At 46.1% G+C, this 20,977-nt stretch overlaps 1 protein-coding gene across 2 annotated transcripts in view; it reads right to left on the bottom strand.

Moving 5' to 3' along the window:
• SCOC (short coiled-coil protein) overlaps positions 1-20,977 on the bottom strand; it is a 221,474-nt gene that overhangs the window by 77,893 nt on the left and 122,604 nt on the right. Inside the window, exons 2-3 of one of the 2 annotated variants that reach the window (XM_077476933.1) lie at positions 18,410-18,547; positions 14,641-18,328 (exon numbers count right to left, since the gene is read on the bottom strand). The exons of the other annotated variant lie outside the window; for it this stretch is intronic. Coding sequence (XP_077333059.1) covers positions 18,069-18,328; positions 18,410-18,547 — 398 coding nt within the window. The 3' untranslated portion in view covers positions 14,641-18,068. Of the gene's footprint in view, positions 1-14,640; positions 18,329-18,409; positions 18,548-20,977 lie in introns of those variants that run through there. 2 annotated transcript variants of the gene reach the window in all.

Genomic DNA, 20,977 nt, shown 5'->3' with positions numbered 1-20,977 from the left:
ACTCTAGGGGCTTACTAGTTAACTAGGAAAAAAAAGAAGGTTGCATCACCTCCATGTTGTCATGGTAGATTTCCACCTCTCAAAGATTGCCTACCCCTGGCCTAGGGGATGTCTTTTTGAGGTTTTATAGTTAAAAAACTTGGATGGGATGTAGGGTGGTGTGGGATACTCCAGAACCACTAACAGAAACAAGAGGACACTACTTCTCTAGGTCACAAACTTTAGGAACTGTTCTTCTGCTCAGCTCAAAATACAATCCTCCTGTGAGAGACAAGTAGAAGGCCAGAGGTATGTACTCCTCAAAAGGTGAGCTACTTGACCCAGCTTTCAGGGACAGTCCGCCCACGATCAATCAGAAAAGACAAATTTATGCACCTCCCAGGAGAGGAATGACTTAGCTCAAAGTCTTTCCACAAAGCTAGAGAGGACTGGTTTGTATGTACCTCTCAGGAGAGAAACTACAAGGCCCAACAATTCCAGTAGTTTTTATTCACTAGCAGTATTCACAAGGCCAGGGGAGCAGCTGTGCCCATTTAGCTTTCTCCAGGTGCCTTCCAGTGAAAAGTATGCAGATTAGATCTTTGGATAAAACTTCTGTCACGGGGGGCGCATGCGCAAAACTTGACGGAAGCAGGGGATAAGAGCTTCGCAAGGACCGGAGACTAAAGCCGATTCCCCAGGGCTATAAAACAGCTAGAAGAGGACCTACAGACCCCACACCCCTGGCGGAACACACAGCGCATGCCGGGCCCAAGGAACCACCGTGGTAAACCGGCCCAAAGAGCGTTAACTAACTATTTACTCTGCGTGAGGGAACAGAGCAGGATGTCTCAAGATGGCGCCCAGGCAGACAAAGCTCCAGCATGCACACAGACTGCAGACTCATCTCCGGAGCACTCCACAGGGGACTGTGAGTACAATACACAGCTTACAAAAGCTGATCTGGAGGACAGTCTCACCTGTACGTATGACATGCTAGCCAAGAAATTTCAATCTGAGCTACACAAGTCTATAAATACCTTGTCCCTGGAGATAGCGCCCCTGGGTAATAGAACTGATCTGTTAGAAACTAAGCATGATGAGCTTTGCCTCTCTAACTCAGACCTCAGGAAGGATCATGAGTCCCTCAATGAAACTGTTCAGCTTCTGCAAGCCCACCTTGAGGACCTTGACAACAGAAATAGGAGGAATAACTTGAGGGTGCAAGGGGTCCCAGAAACAGTGACAGACTTTCCCCAAGCCATGCAAAAATTATTTCTGTCACTTCTCCCTAAAACCCCAGCAGCGTCCTTTACCTGTGATAAACTTCACAGAGCCCTGCGACCAAAGCCTCCCCCAGACAGGCCCCCCAGAGATATTGTTATGTGCCTGAAGGATTTTTTAATTAAAGAGGAGATCCTCAGAGCCTCCCGCAACACACCAAATATCCAGCTGGAGGGCATCACGATTCAGATATACCCGGGCATTTCACCCACCACAACAGTACTTCAGGCTGCTAGAATTAGATACCATTGGGGCTTCCCCTTCAAGCTACATACACGGTCACCACGATCCCGGAAGGGAAAGACCTGTTGGGGAAGAATGCCATCCACCCCTCGCCCGTCGGCCATATGAGCTACACAGTCTCATAGGAGGGAGTTCCGCAACCAACACTAGGCCCCATTGGTCCCACAATGGCGGACTTGACCACAATGTCACCCACATGTACAGTAACCTAAGTTCAGTCTCTACCCCAGGCGGAAGTCCTTTCATGCCCATTTGATTTACCCCACACTTCAATCAAGTCGGTTCGAGCTTATAATCCAGGTTTGATATTGGGATCTGTCTCCCCCGGGTCTTTTCAGGCCCGGAGTCAGTGCTGACATCGGATTGCAAAGACAGTTTTCACCACTTGATTGGAGTTCTGGACCATTTGGTCTGAATTAGGGTCTTTTTTTTTGGTCAGGGTGATTGTTTTTCCCCTGACCCCCCATAGCAGAAAAGCTGCTTTTTGTAGTAATGACTGACTGTTACAGGAGTTGCAGAAGTTCTGTTGCAGAAGTTGCTGCAAGTGTTTTTTTTTTGTTTTTTCATTACTTTTATTTTTGAGTTTTATACTGCTGCACATATTATTTTTTTCACACAAGCTACCTGATAATGTCTCTGCCATATCATATATATTTAAGTGGATTAGTAATGTTTCATATGTTGCTTATAGTATCAGCATAATAAGGCATAAGGTCACTGCAGAGCGGTGTGCTCGATTGAATCCACAGACATCAACGTGTTCTGGACTTAATAGTACGCTTCCCAGTTCCTCCAAATGATGGGTATTAAAGTAATCTCCCACAACCTGAAAGCTTTTAACTCCTCAAATAAAATGAGGAAAGCCTTTAGAGCTTATAAGAGATTGGGGGCTGATGTCTTGCTTCTCCAACAGATGCATTCTACTCCCAAAGCTATCCATACTACTTTGATAGGGTTTTTCAACAAGGATATTATACCACATATGAGTCCAAAACACGTGGTGCTGCAATCTTTATAAGGAATACCTATAGAGACCCAGATAGTCCCTTTATAATTGTTAAGGGTTGCATCCAGGGTGAAAGTATCACTATTGCATCAGTATATGCACCAAATGACTCTCAGGCTTCCTTCTTTAAAAACCTTTTCCTAACTTTAGATAAATACCATTCTCCTCATATGCTAATTGGTGGGGATTTTTACCTGGTAGCACATTCAGTCCTAGACAGGATTAGCAAGGGCCAGACCACCAATGCCTTCCCAAAATCGCTTCAACACCAAATAAAAACCCACCAGATTTTGGACACCTGGAGAGCTCATAATGTGGGGGTCAGGGAGTACACTTTTTACTCCCACCCCCACAACAGCTACTCCAGGTTGGATTACATATTCACCACAGCAGTATTGACGGCTAACTCCACCTCAGCCAGAATTCATGCTTGCCCGTGGTCTGACCATCATATAGTGTCTTGTGTCTTTTCTAGCATTGGCCTCTCCAGGGATGTGGGAGCATGGAGGCTCAATGACGCCATGCTCACAGACCCAATAGCTTTATGCCAGATAACAGAATACATCTCAGAATACTTTACAAACAATGATGTCGGGGAGATTTCCCCTGCATCGTTGTGGGCAGCACACAAGGCTGTTCTGAGGGGACGCCTTATGCAGCTAGCCTCGGAGTGCAAACGCCAAAAGCTTCTGGACATTACCTCCCTCACAGCTGACCTAGAAAAATTGTATCACCAGCATGGTCGAACCCTTACTCAAGAATTGCTCAACCAGATTAATCAGAAAAGGAGAACATTGGATACTATCCTATCAGAGCAAACTGAAAAATCACTTTGGTGGTCTAGGGCTTGTTTCCTGCTGTATAGCAATTCTTCCTCGACCATGTTCACAAGGAAATTGAAACAATCCCTACAACCCACACATACATACAAGCTGAGGGACAAGTCTGGAAACCTCACCTCTCATCCAAAGGAGGTTTTACAATTGTTTTCCACATGCTATCAAACACTATTGACTTTCCCCCAGGCCCCCATTGCTCCAGCATCCTCAATGTGGTTGGATGTAATTTCCCTACCTAAGCTCATTGAGGAACAAATACAAACTCTGAATGCCCCATGCACAGAGGAGGAAGTGGCCACAATCATTTCCACACTGAAACCCTTGAAGGCCCCAAGCCCAGATGGCTTCTCAGCCCTTTATTCTAAAAACTTTTCAGGACTGTTGACTCCAAAGTTGACAAAACATTTTAATAAAGTATTATTTGGAGGATCTTTTCCTACAGATATGCTTATGGCCAACATGTCATTGATCCCAAAGCCAGGAAAGGATCATTCTCTTCCCCAGAACTATAGACCAGGCCCGGACTGGGACCTGCAGAGTCGGCCGCGGGTTCTGACACGCAGGACCGGTGTACTAACACCGGCCGCTGATGTCCCACCAGCGGTGTACTAAGTGGGGGCGGGCTGACAGTGACAGGCTCTTTGAGAGCTGTAGTTGCTCTTTGCAGTGGGGGGTGGGTGCCTGCTAGCCTCGGAGCCACACTCGAGTGATACACGTAGGCACATGGGGGGACGGAACCTGCAACGATTCCCCTTCCCTTTGGCACGGTGGAAGTAGCTCTGATCAGTCTCAGGTGGGCTGTCTCACACAGCCGAGCAGAATGAAGCCGCCTCCCCCTACAACTCCTTTATGTCTACACAGGGGGAGGGGACTCGACATGCAGTCCTGTGCTGATCTCAGGACCTGAGACTCAGGTACATTATGGGTCTGAAGCGGAGGTCTGTAATGTAGGGGGGGTTCTGTAGTGTAGGGGGGTCTATATTGTAGAGGGGGTCTGTAATGTAGGAGGGGGGTTCTGTAGTGTAGGGGGGTCTGTAATGTAGTTGGGTTCTGTAGTGTAGGGGGGTCTGTAATGTAGGAGGGGTTCTGTAGTGTAGGGGGTTCTGTCATGTAGGGGGGTTCTGTAATGTAGGGGGGTTCTGTAGTGTAGGGGGGTCTGTAATGTAAGGGGGTTCTGTAGTGTAGGGGGTCTGTAATGTAGGGGGTTATGTAGTGTAGGGGGGTCTGTAATGTAGGGGGTTCTGTATTGTAGGGGGGTCTGTAGTGTAAGGGGGTTCTGTAGTGAAGGGGGTTCTGTAGTGTAGGGGGGTCTGTAATGTAGGGGGGTTCTGTATTGTAGGGGGTTCTGTAGTGTAGGGGCTTCGGTATTGTAGCGGGGTTGTGTATTGTAGGGGGTTCTGTAATGTAGGGGGTCTGTAATGTAGTGGGGTCTGTAATGTAGGGGGGTTCTGTATGGTAGGGGGGTTCTGTATTGTAGGGGGTCTGTAATGTAAGGGGGTTCTGTAGTGTAGGGGGTCTGTAATGTAGGGGGTTCTGTAGTGTGGGGGGGGTCTGTAATGTAGGGGGGCCTGTATTGTAGGGGGGTCTGTAGTGTAGGGGGGTCTGTAGTGTAGGGGGGTTCTGTAGGGGTTCTTTAATGTAGGGGGGTTCTGTATTGTAGGGGGGTTCTGCGTTGTAGGGGTTCTGTAGTGTAGGGGGGTCTGTAATGTAGGGGGGTTCTGTATTGTAAGGGGGGCTGTAGTATAGGAGGGTTCTGTAGTGTAGGGGGGTCTGTATTGTATGGGGTGTTCTGTAGTGTAGGGGGGTCTGTAATGTAGGGGGGTTCTGTATTGTAGGGGGTTATCTAATGTATAGGGGGGTTCTGTAATGTGAGGGGGTTCTGTTGTGTAGGGGGGTCTGTAATGTAGGGGGGTCTGTATTGTAGGGGGTTCTGTATTGTAGGGGGGTCTGTAATGTAGGGGGGTTCTGTATTGTAGAGGGGGTCTGTATTGTAAGGGGCGTTCTGTAGTGTAGGGGGGTTCTGTAGTGTAGGGGGTCTGTAATGTAGGGGGGTTCTGTATTGTAGGGGGGTTCTGTATTGTAGGGGGCTCTGTAGTGTAGGGTGGTCTGTATTGTAGGGGGTTCTGTATTGTAGGGGGGTTCTGTAGTGTAGGGGGTCTGTATTGTAGGGGGGGTTCTGTATTGTAGGGGGGTCTGTAATGTAGGGGGTGTCTGTAATGTAGGGGGGTTCTGTATTGTAGGGGGGTCTGTAATGAAGGGGGTTCTGTATTTAGAGGGGGGTCTGTATTGTAGGAGGGTCTGTAATGTAGGGGAGGGTTCTGTAGTGTGGGGGGGTCTGTAATGTAGGGGGGCCTGTATTGTAGGGGGGTCTGTAGTGTAGGGGGGTCTGTAGTGTAGGGGGGTTCTGTAGGGGTTCTTTAATGTAGGGGGGTTCTGTATTGTAGGGGGGTTCTGCGTTGTAGGGGTTCTGTAGTGTAGGGGGGTCTGTAATGTAGGGGGGTTCTGTATTGTAAGGGGGGCTGTAGTATAGGAGGGTTCTGTAGTGTAGGGGGGTCTGTATTGTATGGGGTGTTCTGTAGTGTAGGGGGGTCTGTAATGTAGGGGGGTTCTGTATTGTAGGGGGTTATCTAATGTATAGGGGGGTTCTGTAATGTGAGGGGGTTCTGTTGTGTAGGGGGGTCTGTAATGTAGGGGGGTCTGTATTGTAGGGGGTTCTGTATTGTAGGGGGGTCTGTAATGTAGGGGGGTTCTGTATTGTAGGGGGGGTCTGTATTGTAAGGGGCGTTCTGTAGTGTAGGGGGGTTCTGTAGTGTAGGGGGTCTGTAATGTAGGGGGGTTCTGTATTGTAGGGGGGTTCTGTATTGTAGGGGGCTCTGTAGTGTAGGGTGGTCTGTATTGTAGGGGGTTCTGTATTGTAGGGGGGTTCTGTAGTGTAGGGGGTCTGTATTGTAGGGGGGGTTCTGTATTGTAGGGGGGTCTGTAATGTAGGGGGTGTCTGTAATGTAGGGGGGTTCTGTATTGTAGGGGGGTCTGTAATGAAGGGGGTTCTGTATTTAGAGGGGGGTCTGTATTGTAGGAGGGTCTGTAATGTAGGGGAGGGTTCTGTAGTGAGAGGGGGTTCTGTATTGTAGGGAGGGGGTCCGCACTGTAGTGGGGTCTGTGTAACATGCAGGGGGTCCATAACTGGAGGTTCAGGGTGCTGTGTAATGTAAAGGGGTCCAGAGGTCCAAGGTGCTGGAACCCCACATCCCATCATCAACCGCCCCCACGAAGCACCGCCGCCGCGCCCCCCCCCCCCGGGCTGGTCATAAACAATGATTTAAAAATATTTATCCGCCTGTTAGCAGATTGCCTTGCAACTATAATCACAACATTAATATCCCCAGATCAAACAGGATTTATCCCCACTAGACGAATCACTGATAACATACACCTTGCTTCAAATATTATACAAGATGCTGACTTGCACTCACGCAAAGTTTTGATGCTGAGTCTAGATATTAACAAGGCCTTTGATAGTGTCCATATTTAGACACTATCTTATCCAAATTTGGGATCCAGGGTGAATTTGTCAGTGGTTTCCGGGCTCTGTATCGCCAATCTCAAACCAGAATTAAACTACCTGGCTTTTCGTCAGAATACTTTTCCCTGGAGAGGGGAAGTAGACAGGGCTGCCCTTTATCCCCTCTATTATTTGCTCTTGCAATTGAGCCCCTGTCTAGGCATATCAATAACAACCCCAACATTAGAGGATACTGTAGTAATAATCAAGAATATAAATTAAGTCTATATGCAGAGGACGTCCTTCTGTTCCTAACTGATCAATTAATCTCTTTACCCAATCTTCTGACAGCATTAGACACCTTTACCAATATATCTGGTCTGGGGGTTAATCCCTCTAAATGTGTAGCTATGCCTATAAACTTATCGCATTACTTGGTCTCATCCCTAAAAAGCAGCTTTGAATTCTCCTGGAATACGGAATCATTACAGTACCTGGGTATTAGACTAGCACCAACTCTTAAATTGCTATGCACCCACAATTATCCCCAGGCCTTTGCCAATATTAAAAGGCTACTAGCTCATTGGTCCTCCTATCACATCTCCTTTCTAGGCCGCATACAGGCAGTTAAAATGTCGGTCCTTACAAAATTATTGTTCTACTTCAGGGCCCTCCCACTATATGTATCAAGATCTACAATGCATGCCACTCAAATAGATCCGCTAAAATTTATCTGGCAGGGTAAACAACCACGCATGGGCAGATCACTGATGTTTAGGTCCCGGGATAGAGGGGCCTGGGCTGCTCGAACATATGGAAGTACTATTTGGCGGCCAGACTGGTACAGTTATCCCAATGGCATGCACCCCCCTCTCACATACCATGGCTGCAATTTGAGAGAGCTTCCATTAAGCCATATTTCTCCCTGGCATCCTGTGGACTAATGCAGTAAATCACAGAATTATCTTCAGACTCAATGGAATAGTTGGGCAGTCCCTGTATCTCTGGACCTTGTACAAAGAGAAGTTTGAGCTAATTTCTAAACCAGCCATGCTGACATCCTTTTTGGTTGACCCTGAATTCCCTGTGGCATTTAGTGCAGAAGCAGAATTTGCACATTGATCCTCACAAGAACTGGTGAAACTGCACTCACTGTTATGCCGCGTACACACGACCGGACTTAGGTCCGACAGACTTTCGACGGAGTTCTGACGGAGTTCTGACAGAGTTCTGACAGAGTTCTGATGGACTTTCCAAATGAACGGACTTGGCCACACACAATCACACCAAAGTCCGATGGATTTGAACGTGATGACGTACGACTGGACTAGAATAAGGAAGTTCATAGCCAGTAGCCAATAGCTGCCCTCGCGTCGGTTTTTGTCCATCGGACTAGCATACACACGAGCGGATTTCTCGGTAGGAACTGGGTCTGGCGGAGTTCTGGCGGAAAAATTTGAAACATGTTCCATTTCTAAAGTCTGTCAGACTTTTGCAAATCAAAAGTCCACTGCAGCCCATACACGATCGAATGGTCTACCGGAATTGTTCCGTCGGACTTTTGATGTTGAAAAGTCTGGTCGTGTGTACGCGGCATAACAGGATACATCATTCTGCTCTTTTGAACATTTGACTCAAAACTGCGCCATACCCAACTCAGATCTATATAAATACCTGCAGATACGACACTTCTTCCAAAAGGCTATCTCCCAAATTGGGGATGGTGCTAGAACACTATTTGAAAACTTGTGCCACAGAGGGTCCAGAGATAGAGGGACGATCTCCACATTATATATGCACCTGAATGATCACCGTACAGAAGCTAAATCCCAAGCATTGTTGCGATGGGAAACAGAGGTGGACCTAGAGTTTTTGCAGCAGAAGACTGGCGAGATATGGTCACTAATATGCATAAATGTACCCAGGGGCAGACTGACAACTCATGGGGCCCCCAGGCAATCAGAGATTCTGGGGCCACACAGTAGACACAAACACACACACACACAGTATACAATCACACAGTATACACAGACATGTTTCAATTGGCTGAGAAGGTACTGGAGAGGTGGGGCAGCTATAATCTCAGGATTTTTACACCAAAAGGATGTGGGTAAGGGACATTTCAGGGACAGATGTAAAAGAAAAAACACAAAATTTTACATACTGTCCCTGGTTTTACTGAGGCTGGCAACCCTGATGGGGCCCCTTAGTGGCATGGGGCCCTCGGGCAGTGCCCGACTGGCCCAATGGTCAGTCCGCCCTGAATGTACCCGCTCAGTTGCCATTAAGGAAACAGTGGTGAAACTGCATTCTTGATGGTAATATACTCCAGTTAGGATTCACAGAATGTTCCCTACCATTTCAGATAGATGCTTCAGGGACTGTGGAGAGAGCTGTACTCTCCTCCATACTTTCTGGAGCTGTAGAGTGTTAGGCTCCCTCTGGCAACAGACAGCTACGAAGGTATTACAAATAACGGGATTGAACATCACCCTGACATTCCAAATGTGTATTTTATTTGCAGACCTCCCAGAGGTCATGCCCCCAGAGCAAAAGTTGGTCCACACGCTATTTAGTGCTATACAATGGGCAATAGCCCTGAACTGGCGTAAACCATTAGTCCCATGGTCCCAGGTGCTTCATCGCACGGAGTCAATAAAACTGTTGGAACGAGTCCACCACACACTTATGGACTCTATGCAAATCTTCGAAAATGGGTCTCCTGGCCTGCCTCTTAGCGGGCTTAGGGGATGGTTTAAAGATCAACACCAATTGTGCCTTGACTATAAATTAACCTATGCAGACAAATCATATGCAACAGATATGCAGAAAGTTTGGTATAAAGTCAGTTGTACTAGAAGCAGTATTTTATTTTCCTATTTTTTTTTTAGTTTTTAGTTTCTAAGTTTTGTAAAGAAGTTATTGCATAGCATAACAAGAACTTATACATTGTGAGTGCTACCTAAACAACATTTGTATCTCAGCACTTTACTTAGTTGATTGTTCATAATGTCACGAATTCTTGATTTGTATAACACTCTCAATGCTTATTAATGTATTTGCACTATCTTTTACATGTACCTGTCTACATTTTTTCAATAAAAGTTTGTAAACAAAAAAAAACTTCTGTCACAGCCAAGACCTTGATGAACCCCACATGAAGCAGGATGGCTGGAGATGGGGGTAGCAAACCCCACTTGAACGAGTGGAATCCCTTGAACAGGAAGACACTGCTGTTCTATAGCCCAACCTCTTTATGTGCTCCTCAGCTACCTTCTGGGTGCACTTGCCCAGGGATTGGCTGCTGCACCATAAATATTAATGCTGCCTATTTGCCTTGCTCCACTCCTTTGATCCAGAACTGTCATGCTTACCCCTAACGCAGGTGGTCAGACACTGTAGCTGGCTTCTGTGCTCTTCACCTATAGCAGCCCCCTTTCCCATAAGGTAAGCAGGCTTACCCTGGTTGCCCCCAAGGCTTATACACAATGCTATAGTGCCTGACTACTATGCCAGGGCATGTGCAAACTTAGCAAAGCAAACAGATACTTGCGGTTGGTAGACAGGCAGAGTGTTTCAATGCCAGTCTAGGTATAGGGTAGGCAAGGTTCAGAATAGTCAAGGTCAATCCATAGTCAAAAGGCAGGCAGAGTTTAGAGAATAGTCAATATCCAATCTGTGGTCATCAACAAGGGAATCCAATCTAGCAGGGCAGACAAGCAGGGAGCCTGGAACACAAATTATACATGCTATCATAAGCATGAGACTGCAGGCTTACCTGGCTTAAATCAGGTTTGGTCTCCACCCAGAGATCAATCACCTTGCAGGTGGACAGGCAGACAGGGAAAATGCATCATAGTCAAAACCAGGATGCTGGAACCAGCAGCTATGATAAAGCAGGCGTTCCTGACTATAACTTGCTGGAAAGCAGGGAGAGCAATCAAACTTGCAGCCTGCGAAACCCAAAACAGCCAAAAGAAATAAACAATTGTTCCAATGATTACAAAGAAGACAAAAAAGACTACATTTACCTAGCAGCCCAATTAGGAGGGTGCTACATAAGTAGTATTAATTGCAAACAATCAAATAGTCGTAACTTCCATTCTGATTAATTTAGACTTGATTTGGATCGGATTCAAACAAACTGAGTTGAATGGCCAGAATGGAAAATTATTGATGGCTTTGAATCGATCATCAGCATTGAAATTCTTTGTTCATTAATAATATCATATTTTGATAGATCAGCTTATGAGATTACATAGATGTGATTTATAATTTAGCTGTGGATCAAAATCCACTTCCCTATGTGTGGCATATCGAACGAATCGGTTTTCGACTATAAATCAATTTTTCTTGCCGCAAGAAATTGATCACAAAAGAAACAATTTCTTTATCAAAGCATGTATGGCCACCATTAGGGAGATCCCTCTATTAATGGATTATAAGGATTAGTGGAGACGCATGAAAAGTATGCAATGCAGTCAGTAGGTGGCAGCATACAACAGAGTTATAAAGCAGTGAGCATTAACAGATGAGACACCTGCAGTTTATAGGCACAATAAGAAGCTATAAATTTTGGTATGACTTGTCATTTATTCTTCTCTCCCACGAGGCTTATTTGTTAAGCTATGACAGTATTGTTTAGAGCAGAATACCTCTGAAACCCTCATTGATTTCAACAGCATATAATCAGTTCTTCTGGAGTTGATCGAATAAAACCTTAATTAGGATGTGTTCTCATTTTTCTTAAGGATCTGTGTCCTAAAGGACTTTGTCCAATAAACCATCAAAACGCCTTTCAGAGATAACACAAAAGCATTTCCATAATGCCCAAATCAATCAAATATAGCAAATATAGAAATGTATTTAAGAGTTCTGTATTGCATAACTGAACACTCACAATACTATAGGAAGCAAAACGCAAGTTATGATTTTCAGTTCAATGTATTTCAAATAGATTCCACCTCCACCCGATCCCAGTTCTTCTTACTTTGTCCCGATTTCACATGTAGGTTGTACATAGCATGATTTATGCCACGTACACACGACTGGTTTTCCCGTTGGAATGAACTCCGAAGGTTTTTCCGACGGAATTCCGCTGAAACTGTCGTACACACAATCACACCAAAGTCTGATCGTTAAGAACCCGGTGACGTACAGCATGTGCAACAGGACTAGAAAAAGGAAGTTCAAGACCCAGTGTGCCACCTCCTTCTGCTGATCTCGTGTTAGTAGAAGTTTGGTTAGAGACGATTCGCGCTTTTCAGACTCCAGCTTTTTCTGATCGTTTTACTGCTGTTCAGTTTGTGCTTGTGTGTTTGTATCTGGTTTTCAGTGCGTGTAGTCAGTTCGTATGAGTTTTTCAGTGCGTTCAGATCCGCTTGTTACTGATTTTCAGCTCGCTCTTCACAGGCCTTGCTGCTCTTCAGTGTGCGTTCTGTTAAGTTCGTTCTAACCAGCCAACCGCTTTGAAACCATGGTGCAGGTACGTACGCATTGTAGAGTTCGTGCTGTGTGGGGACTTGGTGTTGGGGTTCATACTTTGACCCGAGCCCAGTCCATGGACAGGGTAATTAGGAGTTCATGGACCAAGAATTGGTTACTCCAGTGTGACCAATTCTCACACATGCCTTTGCTTTGTGAGATCCAGGAGAATAATCCTGATGATTTCAGGAATTATCTCAGGATGGCGGACCCCGTTTTTTACCGTCTGTTGGCTTTGCTGCAGGAGGCAAGCCATCACTCCAGAGCAGAGGCTAGTCGCCACGTTGCGGTACTTGGAGACTGGGAGAAGTCTGCAGGACCTCAAGTTTTCAACAGGCATTTCCCCCAGGCTCTGGGGATCATTATTCCAGAGACCTGTTCGGACATCATTCAGGTCCTGCAGAAGGACTATATTAAGGTAAGTTTTCTCCTTTAACATCCTTATTTGGCCTACATGCATATTTTCCTTCACTAACATCCCTAGCATGCTATCCTAGGCCCATATACGCCTATAGCCTAGTCCCTTAAACAATGTATATTGTCAGCTCCATTGTACTGCTTTCCCCGAAACACACCCTAAAATGTGTCCAAATGTTATGTGTGTCCTTAAATTCAGGCAGAGTGCTGGAGGCTTTTTATTTTTTGGCTCCCGAAATCACCTCAAACCCTCCCCCCCATACAATTTTATCAATGGGCCATCAGAGGGGGTGAGGAATCTGATAAGTAGGCCTTAAGCCGCGTACACACGAGTGGACTTTTCAACGTCCAAAGTCCGACGGACTGAGTCCGTCAGACTATTCGATCGTGTGTGGGCTGCAACGGACTTTTGACTCGCCAAAGTCCGAAGGACTTTAGAATATGGAACATGCTTCAAATTTTCCCGACGGAACTCCGCCGGACCCGGGTCCCTTCGAAAACTCCGCTCGTGTGTGTGCTATTCCGACGGACTAAAACCGACGCTAGGGCAGCTATTGGCTACTGGCTATGAACTTCCGTATTCGAATCCAGTCGTACGTCATCACATTCAAATCCGTCGGAGTTTAGTGTGATTGTGTGTGGCCAAGTCCGCTCCGCCGAAAAGTCCGTCAGAACTCCGTCGGAACTCCGGCAGAAATCCGACGGAACTCCTTCGGAAGTCTGTCGGACATAAGTCCTCTCGTGTGTACGGGGCTTTAGATTTTTGTCTTTGTATGCTCCTTAAAATAAATGTTATACTGATGTTGTGCAAGAATGTTTTTGTGTAATCTGCTTGCAATGTTATGTGCAAAAGTACTTACTTTTTTTCTTATTTGACTCCACAGTTTCCTTCAACGCCACAGGAATGGCAGACTGTGGCGTCCCTTTATGCTGACCGTTGGGACTTTTCCAACTGTGGAGGGGCTATAGATGGGAAACATGTCCACATTGTGCCACCACCCCATTCGGGGTCTTACTATTATAACTATAAGCGGTTTAATAGCATAGTATTAATGGCGGTGGTGTTAACACACTATGAGTTCTATGTGGACATGGGGAAGAATAGCTGGAGGTCAGATGGAGGAGTCTTTGCCCAGACAGATTTTTACCAACGTCTCCAGACTGGTGGCCTGGCATTGCCACCTGCTGAGGATAACGTGGAAGAACTCCCCTTCATCTTTATTGCAGATGAAGTTTTCGGTCTGGGTGAGCACCTGATGAGGCCATTCCCCCAAAGGACCCTCACCCCAGAGCGGAGGGCTTTTAACTACCGGCTGGCCAGAACGAGAAGAGTCATTGAGAATACCTTTGGGATAATGGCCAGCTGGTTCCCCCTGTTTCTGACAGCAATCCATATGTCGGACTACAAAATCAACCATATCATCCTATGCTGTTGCATACTGCACAATTATTTAAGAAAAAATTCACTGAATTATCTAGCTTCAGTTGGGCCTGAGGCCGGACTTATTACAGACAATTCCCTGACGGGCCTGGATACTGGCCGTACTGTGAAGTTCGGGAGAAATATGTTAATTATTTCCGGGTAAGGGGGCCATTGCAATGCCAGACAATGTCAAATTTTTTTTTAATAAAAAAAATGATCAGATAAAATCTAGAAATATCTTTATTGCTTGCTTTTCTTTTTGGCTGTCTCCTAGGTTCTCCCAGTGCATTTGTAGTGCCAAGTGGATTTTCCTTTAGTAAATAAGCCCCATTGTCACTGTGAACACAAAATTACTTACAAAAACTGGTATTGAGCATTGAAGGAAGAAGTCACACATTGTTGTTTTTCAAAATGTTTAGAAAATGTAAAAAAAAATAAAAAATTTCTCAATATTTTTGTTGTTTTACAAACAGGCATGTTTTAAAGCATAACATACACAACTCTGGAACTTACAAAGTTCAACGTATAAAAACTGAAGGCAATATCAGACATTATAGTGTCAAAAATGTCTTGATTAGGGATGAGCCGAACACCCCCCGGTTCGGTTCGCACCAGAACTTTCAAACGGACCGAAAATTCGTACGAACTTTAGAACCCCATTGAAGTCTATGGGACTCGAACATTCGAAATAAAAAGTGCTAATTTAATGGCTAATATGCAAGATATTGTCATAAAAAGGGTTTGGGGACCCGGCTCCTGCCCCAGGGGACATGGATCAATGCTAAATTTTGTTTTAAAAACTGCCTTTTTTAAGGAGCACTGATTTTAATGACGATTAAAGTGAAAAAAAAGTGAAATATTCCTTTAAATATCGTGCCTGGGGGGTGTCTATAGTATGCCTGTGAAGTGACACGTGTTTCCTGTGTTTAGAACAGTCCCTGCACAAAATGATATTTAAATGAAAAAAGTCATTTAAAACTGCTTGCGGTTTTAATGTAATGTCTGGTTCCGGCAATACGGATGAAAATCATTGAGAAAAAAATGGCATGGGTAGCCCCCCTGCCCATTACCAGCCCCTTTGGGTCTTGTACGGATATTAAGGGGAACCCCGTACACAAATTAAAAAGAGGAAAGGCATGGGGCCCCCAGGCCATATATATTTAGAACAGCAGTATACAGGCGGTGCAAACAAGACAGGGTCTGTGTAGGTTTGTTGTGTTAAGAAGAATCTGATTGTAATTTTGAACTAGTACATTTTTAAAGTGTAGCTCCAGTCCAAAAATCTATTTTTAAGCTTTTTGGAAAACATAGGGAAGGGTTATCACCCCTGTATAATTTGTTTTGCCCTCCGTCTTTTTTCATCTCACTTCCTGTTGTCTCCTTCCGTTTGCAAGTAGGAGACGTTTGTAAGTTGGATGTTTGAAAGTAGGGGCCTGCCCTATATGCTCTGCAGAAATGTGGGCCTAAGGTGTTGGTGTTGCCACAACACTGTAAGCCCTCAAAGTGACTCTTTGGCGCTGGAGCGCCCTGCTGTGAACGATTATATCAAGAATTGTAATTACATGCCATTGTTGAACAGTGGTAGAAAAACTGGGCCTTTGGAGGTGGTGGTGCTGGTGTTACAACACTATAAGTCCTCACAGTTACTCTCGGTGGGCGCAGGAACGGGCCCTGCTGTGAAATATTATATCAAGCAGGCTTTGCAGGATCAGGGAGGCCATGCAGCGTAGATTAGCTGAGGCATTTGGTCTGGAGTCCTCTGGGTCACTAAGGACAACATGATCCGCAGCCACCTCCTTCCAGCCACGTACAAGTCCACGGGATTCTTGGAACTGTAAATCATCCCTAAAAGACTGCTGATGCTGAGTGCCAGGCTCCACCTCCATGGGCTCCACCTCCATGCTGACACAAGCCTCCTCTTCCTCCTCCTCCTCCTCTTCCTGTGTGATGGGACAGCAGGAACAATGTCTGGATAAAGGGGGCCTTGAGAAGCAAGGAAGTCCTCCTCTTCCTGCCTCTGTTCTGCCTCAAGTGCCCTATCCATTATTCCACGCAGCGTATGCTACAACAGGTGGACAAGAGGGACAGTGTCACTGATGCATGCACTGTCACTGCTCACCATCCTCGTGGCTTCCTCAAATGGTGACAGGACAGTGCATGCATCCCTGATCATGCCCCACTGGCGTGGTGAAAAAAACCAAGCTCCCCTGACCCTTTCCTGGTGCCGTAGTCGCACAGGTACTCATTGATGGCCCTCTGCTGCGTGTGCAGTCACTGCAGCATGGCCAACGTTGAGTTCCACCTGGTGGGCATGTCACATATAAGGCGGTTCTTGGGCAGGTTCAACTCCTTTTGGAGCTCAGCCAGCCAAGCACTGGCATTATATGATCGGCGGAAATGCACACAGACTTTCCTGGCCTGCCTCAGGACATCCTGTAAGCCCAGGTACCTTCCCAAGAACCCCTGCACCACCAGGTTAAGGACATGAGCCACACAGGGCACATGGGTCAGTTGTCCCTGTTGGAGGGCGGAGAGGAGGTTGGTGCCATTGTCACAAACCACCATTTCTGGCTTAAGCTGGCGTGGCATCAACCACCCCTCGGCCTGCCCCTGCAAAGCTGACAAAATATCTGCCCCAGTGTGGCTCCTGTCCCCCAAACAAACCAGCGCAAGCACAGCATGGCATCTTTTTGCCTGCATACTTGCTTAGCCCCATTGACAAAGCACTGGAAGAGGCCATGGAGGAAGAAGAAGAGGAGGGGTGGAGGAGAGAGGTGTGTCACAACCAGTAGTAGCATTTTGGAGGCATGGTGGCGGAACAACCTCCAACACTACTGCACCTTGTCCTGCATCCTTCCCAGCTGCCAGAAGAGTGACCCAATGGGCCATGAAAGATAGGTAACGTCCCTGTCCATGCCTGCTGGACCATGAGTCATCGGTAATATGCACCTTACCGCTTACCGCCCTGTCCAGCGAGGCATAGACATTGCCTTCCACATGCCATGAGAAAAAGTGGCGTTTGGGAATTCATTGCCTGCCACTGAAGAACCGCACATTGCACAAACTCACGGAAGGGGGCCAAGTCTACCAACTGAAAAGGCAGCAGTTGAAGTGCTAGGAATTTAGCCAAGCTAGCATTCAACTTCGCTGGGTATGTGGATGGCTGGGAGTGAACTTCTTTAGACGGTCCAGCAGCTGGGGCAGGGAAATTTGCCTGCTACAATCGGACGTCGGTGTACTGCTAGCAGAGTGCCCGCAAGTACTTGGCTGTGACACACCTAATTCTACACCTTCATTCTTCTCAGTGCAGGTTTCAGAGAGGACTGAAGGTCTAGTGGGGATGGAGATCCCAGCTGATGAGGAGCAAAGAGAGGTCCGCTTTGTTCTTTGGTGTGTGTCTTTAAGGTACGCTTGCCAACGAGCTGCATGGCAGGTCAACATATCTCTGGTCAAGCATGTGGTGCCCAAGCGGCTGATGTTTTGGCCACGCAATGTTTTTGGCCAATTATGGCTCTCCTCGCTGCCGTCACTGTGATTGGCCAAGCATGCGGGGTCACAGTGCATGCTTGGCCAATCATGAGCCAGCAATGCACTGAGATGGTGCAGTGCATTGTGGGCCATGAGTGCCATATGAATATGGCGCAAACGGCCCACAGAGTTCTGGCTTTGGCGAACGGGCGAACGGCCGGTGTTCGACTCGAACACCGAGTTCATCCCTAATCTTGATATTGCCTTCATCAGATGGGGTGATGTCACCCCTGTAAAAGCCACATTTTGAAGATGCACACAAATTGGGAGTCCAAATGGGTAATGTCAACATGTGCTATCTTCATCATGGGGGAACAATGGATGTCTTTTGGGGGTGCAACCCCTTCCTCTCACCTACTACAGTTACGAGGAAGGGGTTGCACCCACAAAACGCGTACATTGAGATCCCTTCATGGCAGATAGCACTTGTTGACACACCGTGTGCACCTTCGAAATTTGGCTTTTAAAATGTATAATCATGTTCTTCATTTGCTGTTCCATAATATTCAGTCTATTTAGAATATTGTCGATTTCCCCATTCCACTGCATGATTTCCTGGATGAGCCTTTGGGCGCTGGCCCTAGTGAAAGCTTCAGCTTCCTCTTCCACAACCAGCATATCACCTAAAATTTGGTTAAAAAACATGTATTTAGAAATATGCAGGCATACATAGATTACCTGAAGCTGGGGTGTCAGACACTCACCTGTTGGGGTGCCCATCTCGCCCACTTCTTCCAGCTCTCCTTCCTCCAGATCCTCAGGGGGGCTTGGGCTGATTTGCCAATCATGATGTGGGGGGTCCTTGGTGTCCTCTGAGTGGTGTCCTCCGAGTCTTTTCTCCCCTATGAGAATGAAAAAAAAGGTATACTTAGCACACAGATATTTGAGTCCAGAAATAGGAATATGAAATGTTGCTTGGAAGTGGTGTACAATTGTCTGTTTGGGCAGAGATCCAAGTTGAAGACATGATTAATCCCCTTTTAACCAAGCTCAAATACTTACCTTTTTGGCCAAGTTTCACAGCTGGAGACACCCCAGGTATCCACTGGAGCACCTGTGTGGGTTACCCTAAAAAATGTGATCTGGTGTCCTACACTAGTGCTCCTGAGTCCAGATGTGTATAAACAGCTGCTGAGTGCCCTCTCCTTACATTCCACTGAATCAAGTTTTCAATTCATTCAGGTTTCAAAGACATCTAGACAACAATGTCCTAAACTTCTTTTAATAAGAGAAATTAGCATGACCAAACTGTAGTTAAAACCCTGTATCAGTTAAAAACATTGTATTTATTTATTTGCAAACTAACAATGTTTCCTACGAACAATTACTGTGCCCACGCACATGAAAGTAGCCATTTAAAACCGTACAACAGTAAAGAAAAGCACATGGAGCGGCATGCAAGTTAATAATCATAATAGGAACACAGGACAAGTACTTACTTTTTTGAAGCACCTTCTTTATTCTTCTATACTGATCCGGCTCCCTTAGTTTAAGGTCTGACCAGAGTTTCCTTAATTGGTCTTTGGGGCGTCGTACTTCTGCTACAGAGTCTTCACAACTGTTGTCATGATTTTGTCCTTGGCTGGGTGTACGGCCCATGTTTCCCATCATAATCCTTCCCCTGCAAGATGTCCACCATCTCCACCATTTCTTCAAAGGCTATGTTGGAGGCCTTAAATCTCCTTCTCCTGGATCAGGACGTTTGGGACTCTGGGCTTTCCTCCTCGCTAGTGCAATCATTTCCAAACCCCTGTGTCTCTGCCATGTTGCTCCTACTGTTCACCGAAGAGAGAAGGGGCAGGGAATATTCGTGAAAAAGAACATGAGGGGCGGGCGACGCGGGCAGAGTTCCATGCATGCGCAGTGTATATAAAGCTAACACGCATGTGTCGTACTTACGATCTGTGTGTGTAGGACGAACAAACGGAAGTGGCCAGCGTGCTAAACTAAGGTAAAATTTGAACTTGGCCCATCACAGTGGCCTATACTGCTTCAAGATTGAGACTTATATTGGGATAAGATAATGAGAATTTAGGCTGGCATTAGTGTTTTTGTCTTGTGTATTGTCTTACAGTAAAGATGAATCAGTTTAAGGACCCAGAATTCATGGGCAGTTTCATAGACACATACAGGGAGATGAGGAATTTGTGGGAGGTGAAACACAGCTTATATTATAATAAACAAGCTAGGAGGTCATCGGTGGAGAAACTTCTGGAATTTGTGAACTGTGTACTCGGCTCGGCTCGGCTTGCAGTCCCGCCCATACTGGGCGGGACTGCGAGCGGAGCCCAGCCAAATTCACGGTACAGGCGGCTCGGTCTTTTTCGGGAGCGTTTGCTAGAGAAACAGCAGGGAGGCGGGACTACGAGCGGAGCCGAGCAAGTTGGCTCGGTCTTTTTCGGCGGCGCTGGCCAAGCTGCAAATGACACTGCAAAGCTGCAAATGACACTGTAAAGCTGCAAACAGCGTGAGGCAAGCTGCAAATGACACTGATCATTCTGCAATGATGGACAAGGCTGCAGATGCACACTGATAAGGCTGCATTGACTGGCATTTAAATTTAAAACTTTTTTCCTTAAAATGCCCTCCTAAACTTTGGGTGCGTGTTATACGCCGGTGCGTGTTATACCCCGATAAATACGGTAATCCTAAAATAAATCTTGATGAAATAAAAGAAATATAAAAGATGAATATAAAAAATAATTGTAAACATTATTTATGGAGATCGGGCTTTTAAAAAATAGAATATTAGTCATGAGATGAGGATAAATAATAAAGAAATCCACAAAAGAGACCCACACAGAATCCCCATTTCTCAACTGGACTCAGCTAGGCTTGAATTAAACCTCGCTTTGACAGCGAGAGCTGAGAAACAATTAAGATGGAGCAGGGGCCAAATTTTATTCACATAAAGATAAACTGGGGCGCATGCTGGCCAATAAACTCTCCCCAAAGACAAGAATCAGGACTATCCCCAAAATTCGGACTCACGATCACATAACCACCTCTGATCCCACTAAAATTATCTCTGCTTTTCAAGAATTCTATGCCAAACTGTACAAAGAAGACCGACAGGGTCCCCCCAGTCTTATCTCGAAATTATTGGACACTTTACCCATCCCATCACTCTCAGATATACACAAAGCCCTCATGGAAGAGATGATCTCCGTAGAAGAGACCTTAGAGGTAATTAAGAATTTGAAGAAGGGCTCTGCTCCGGGACCGGATGGTCTATCGGTGCCCTACTATAAGTCCTTTGCCGAGACCCTAGC

Source organism: Lithobates pipiens, unplaced genomic scaffold, assembly GCF_037356315.1.
Source record: "Lithobates pipiens isolate NorthernLeopardFrog02 unplaced genomic scaffold, aLitPip1_a1.2 Scaffold_13, whole genome shotgun sequence".
In the NCBI taxonomy this organism is placed as follows: Eukaryota; Metazoa; Chordata; class Amphibia; order Anura; family Ranidae; genus Lithobates; species Lithobates pipiens.
The sequence above is the reverse complement of the archived record's forward strand: the minus strand, read 5'-3'. Positions and strand labels throughout refer to the sequence as shown.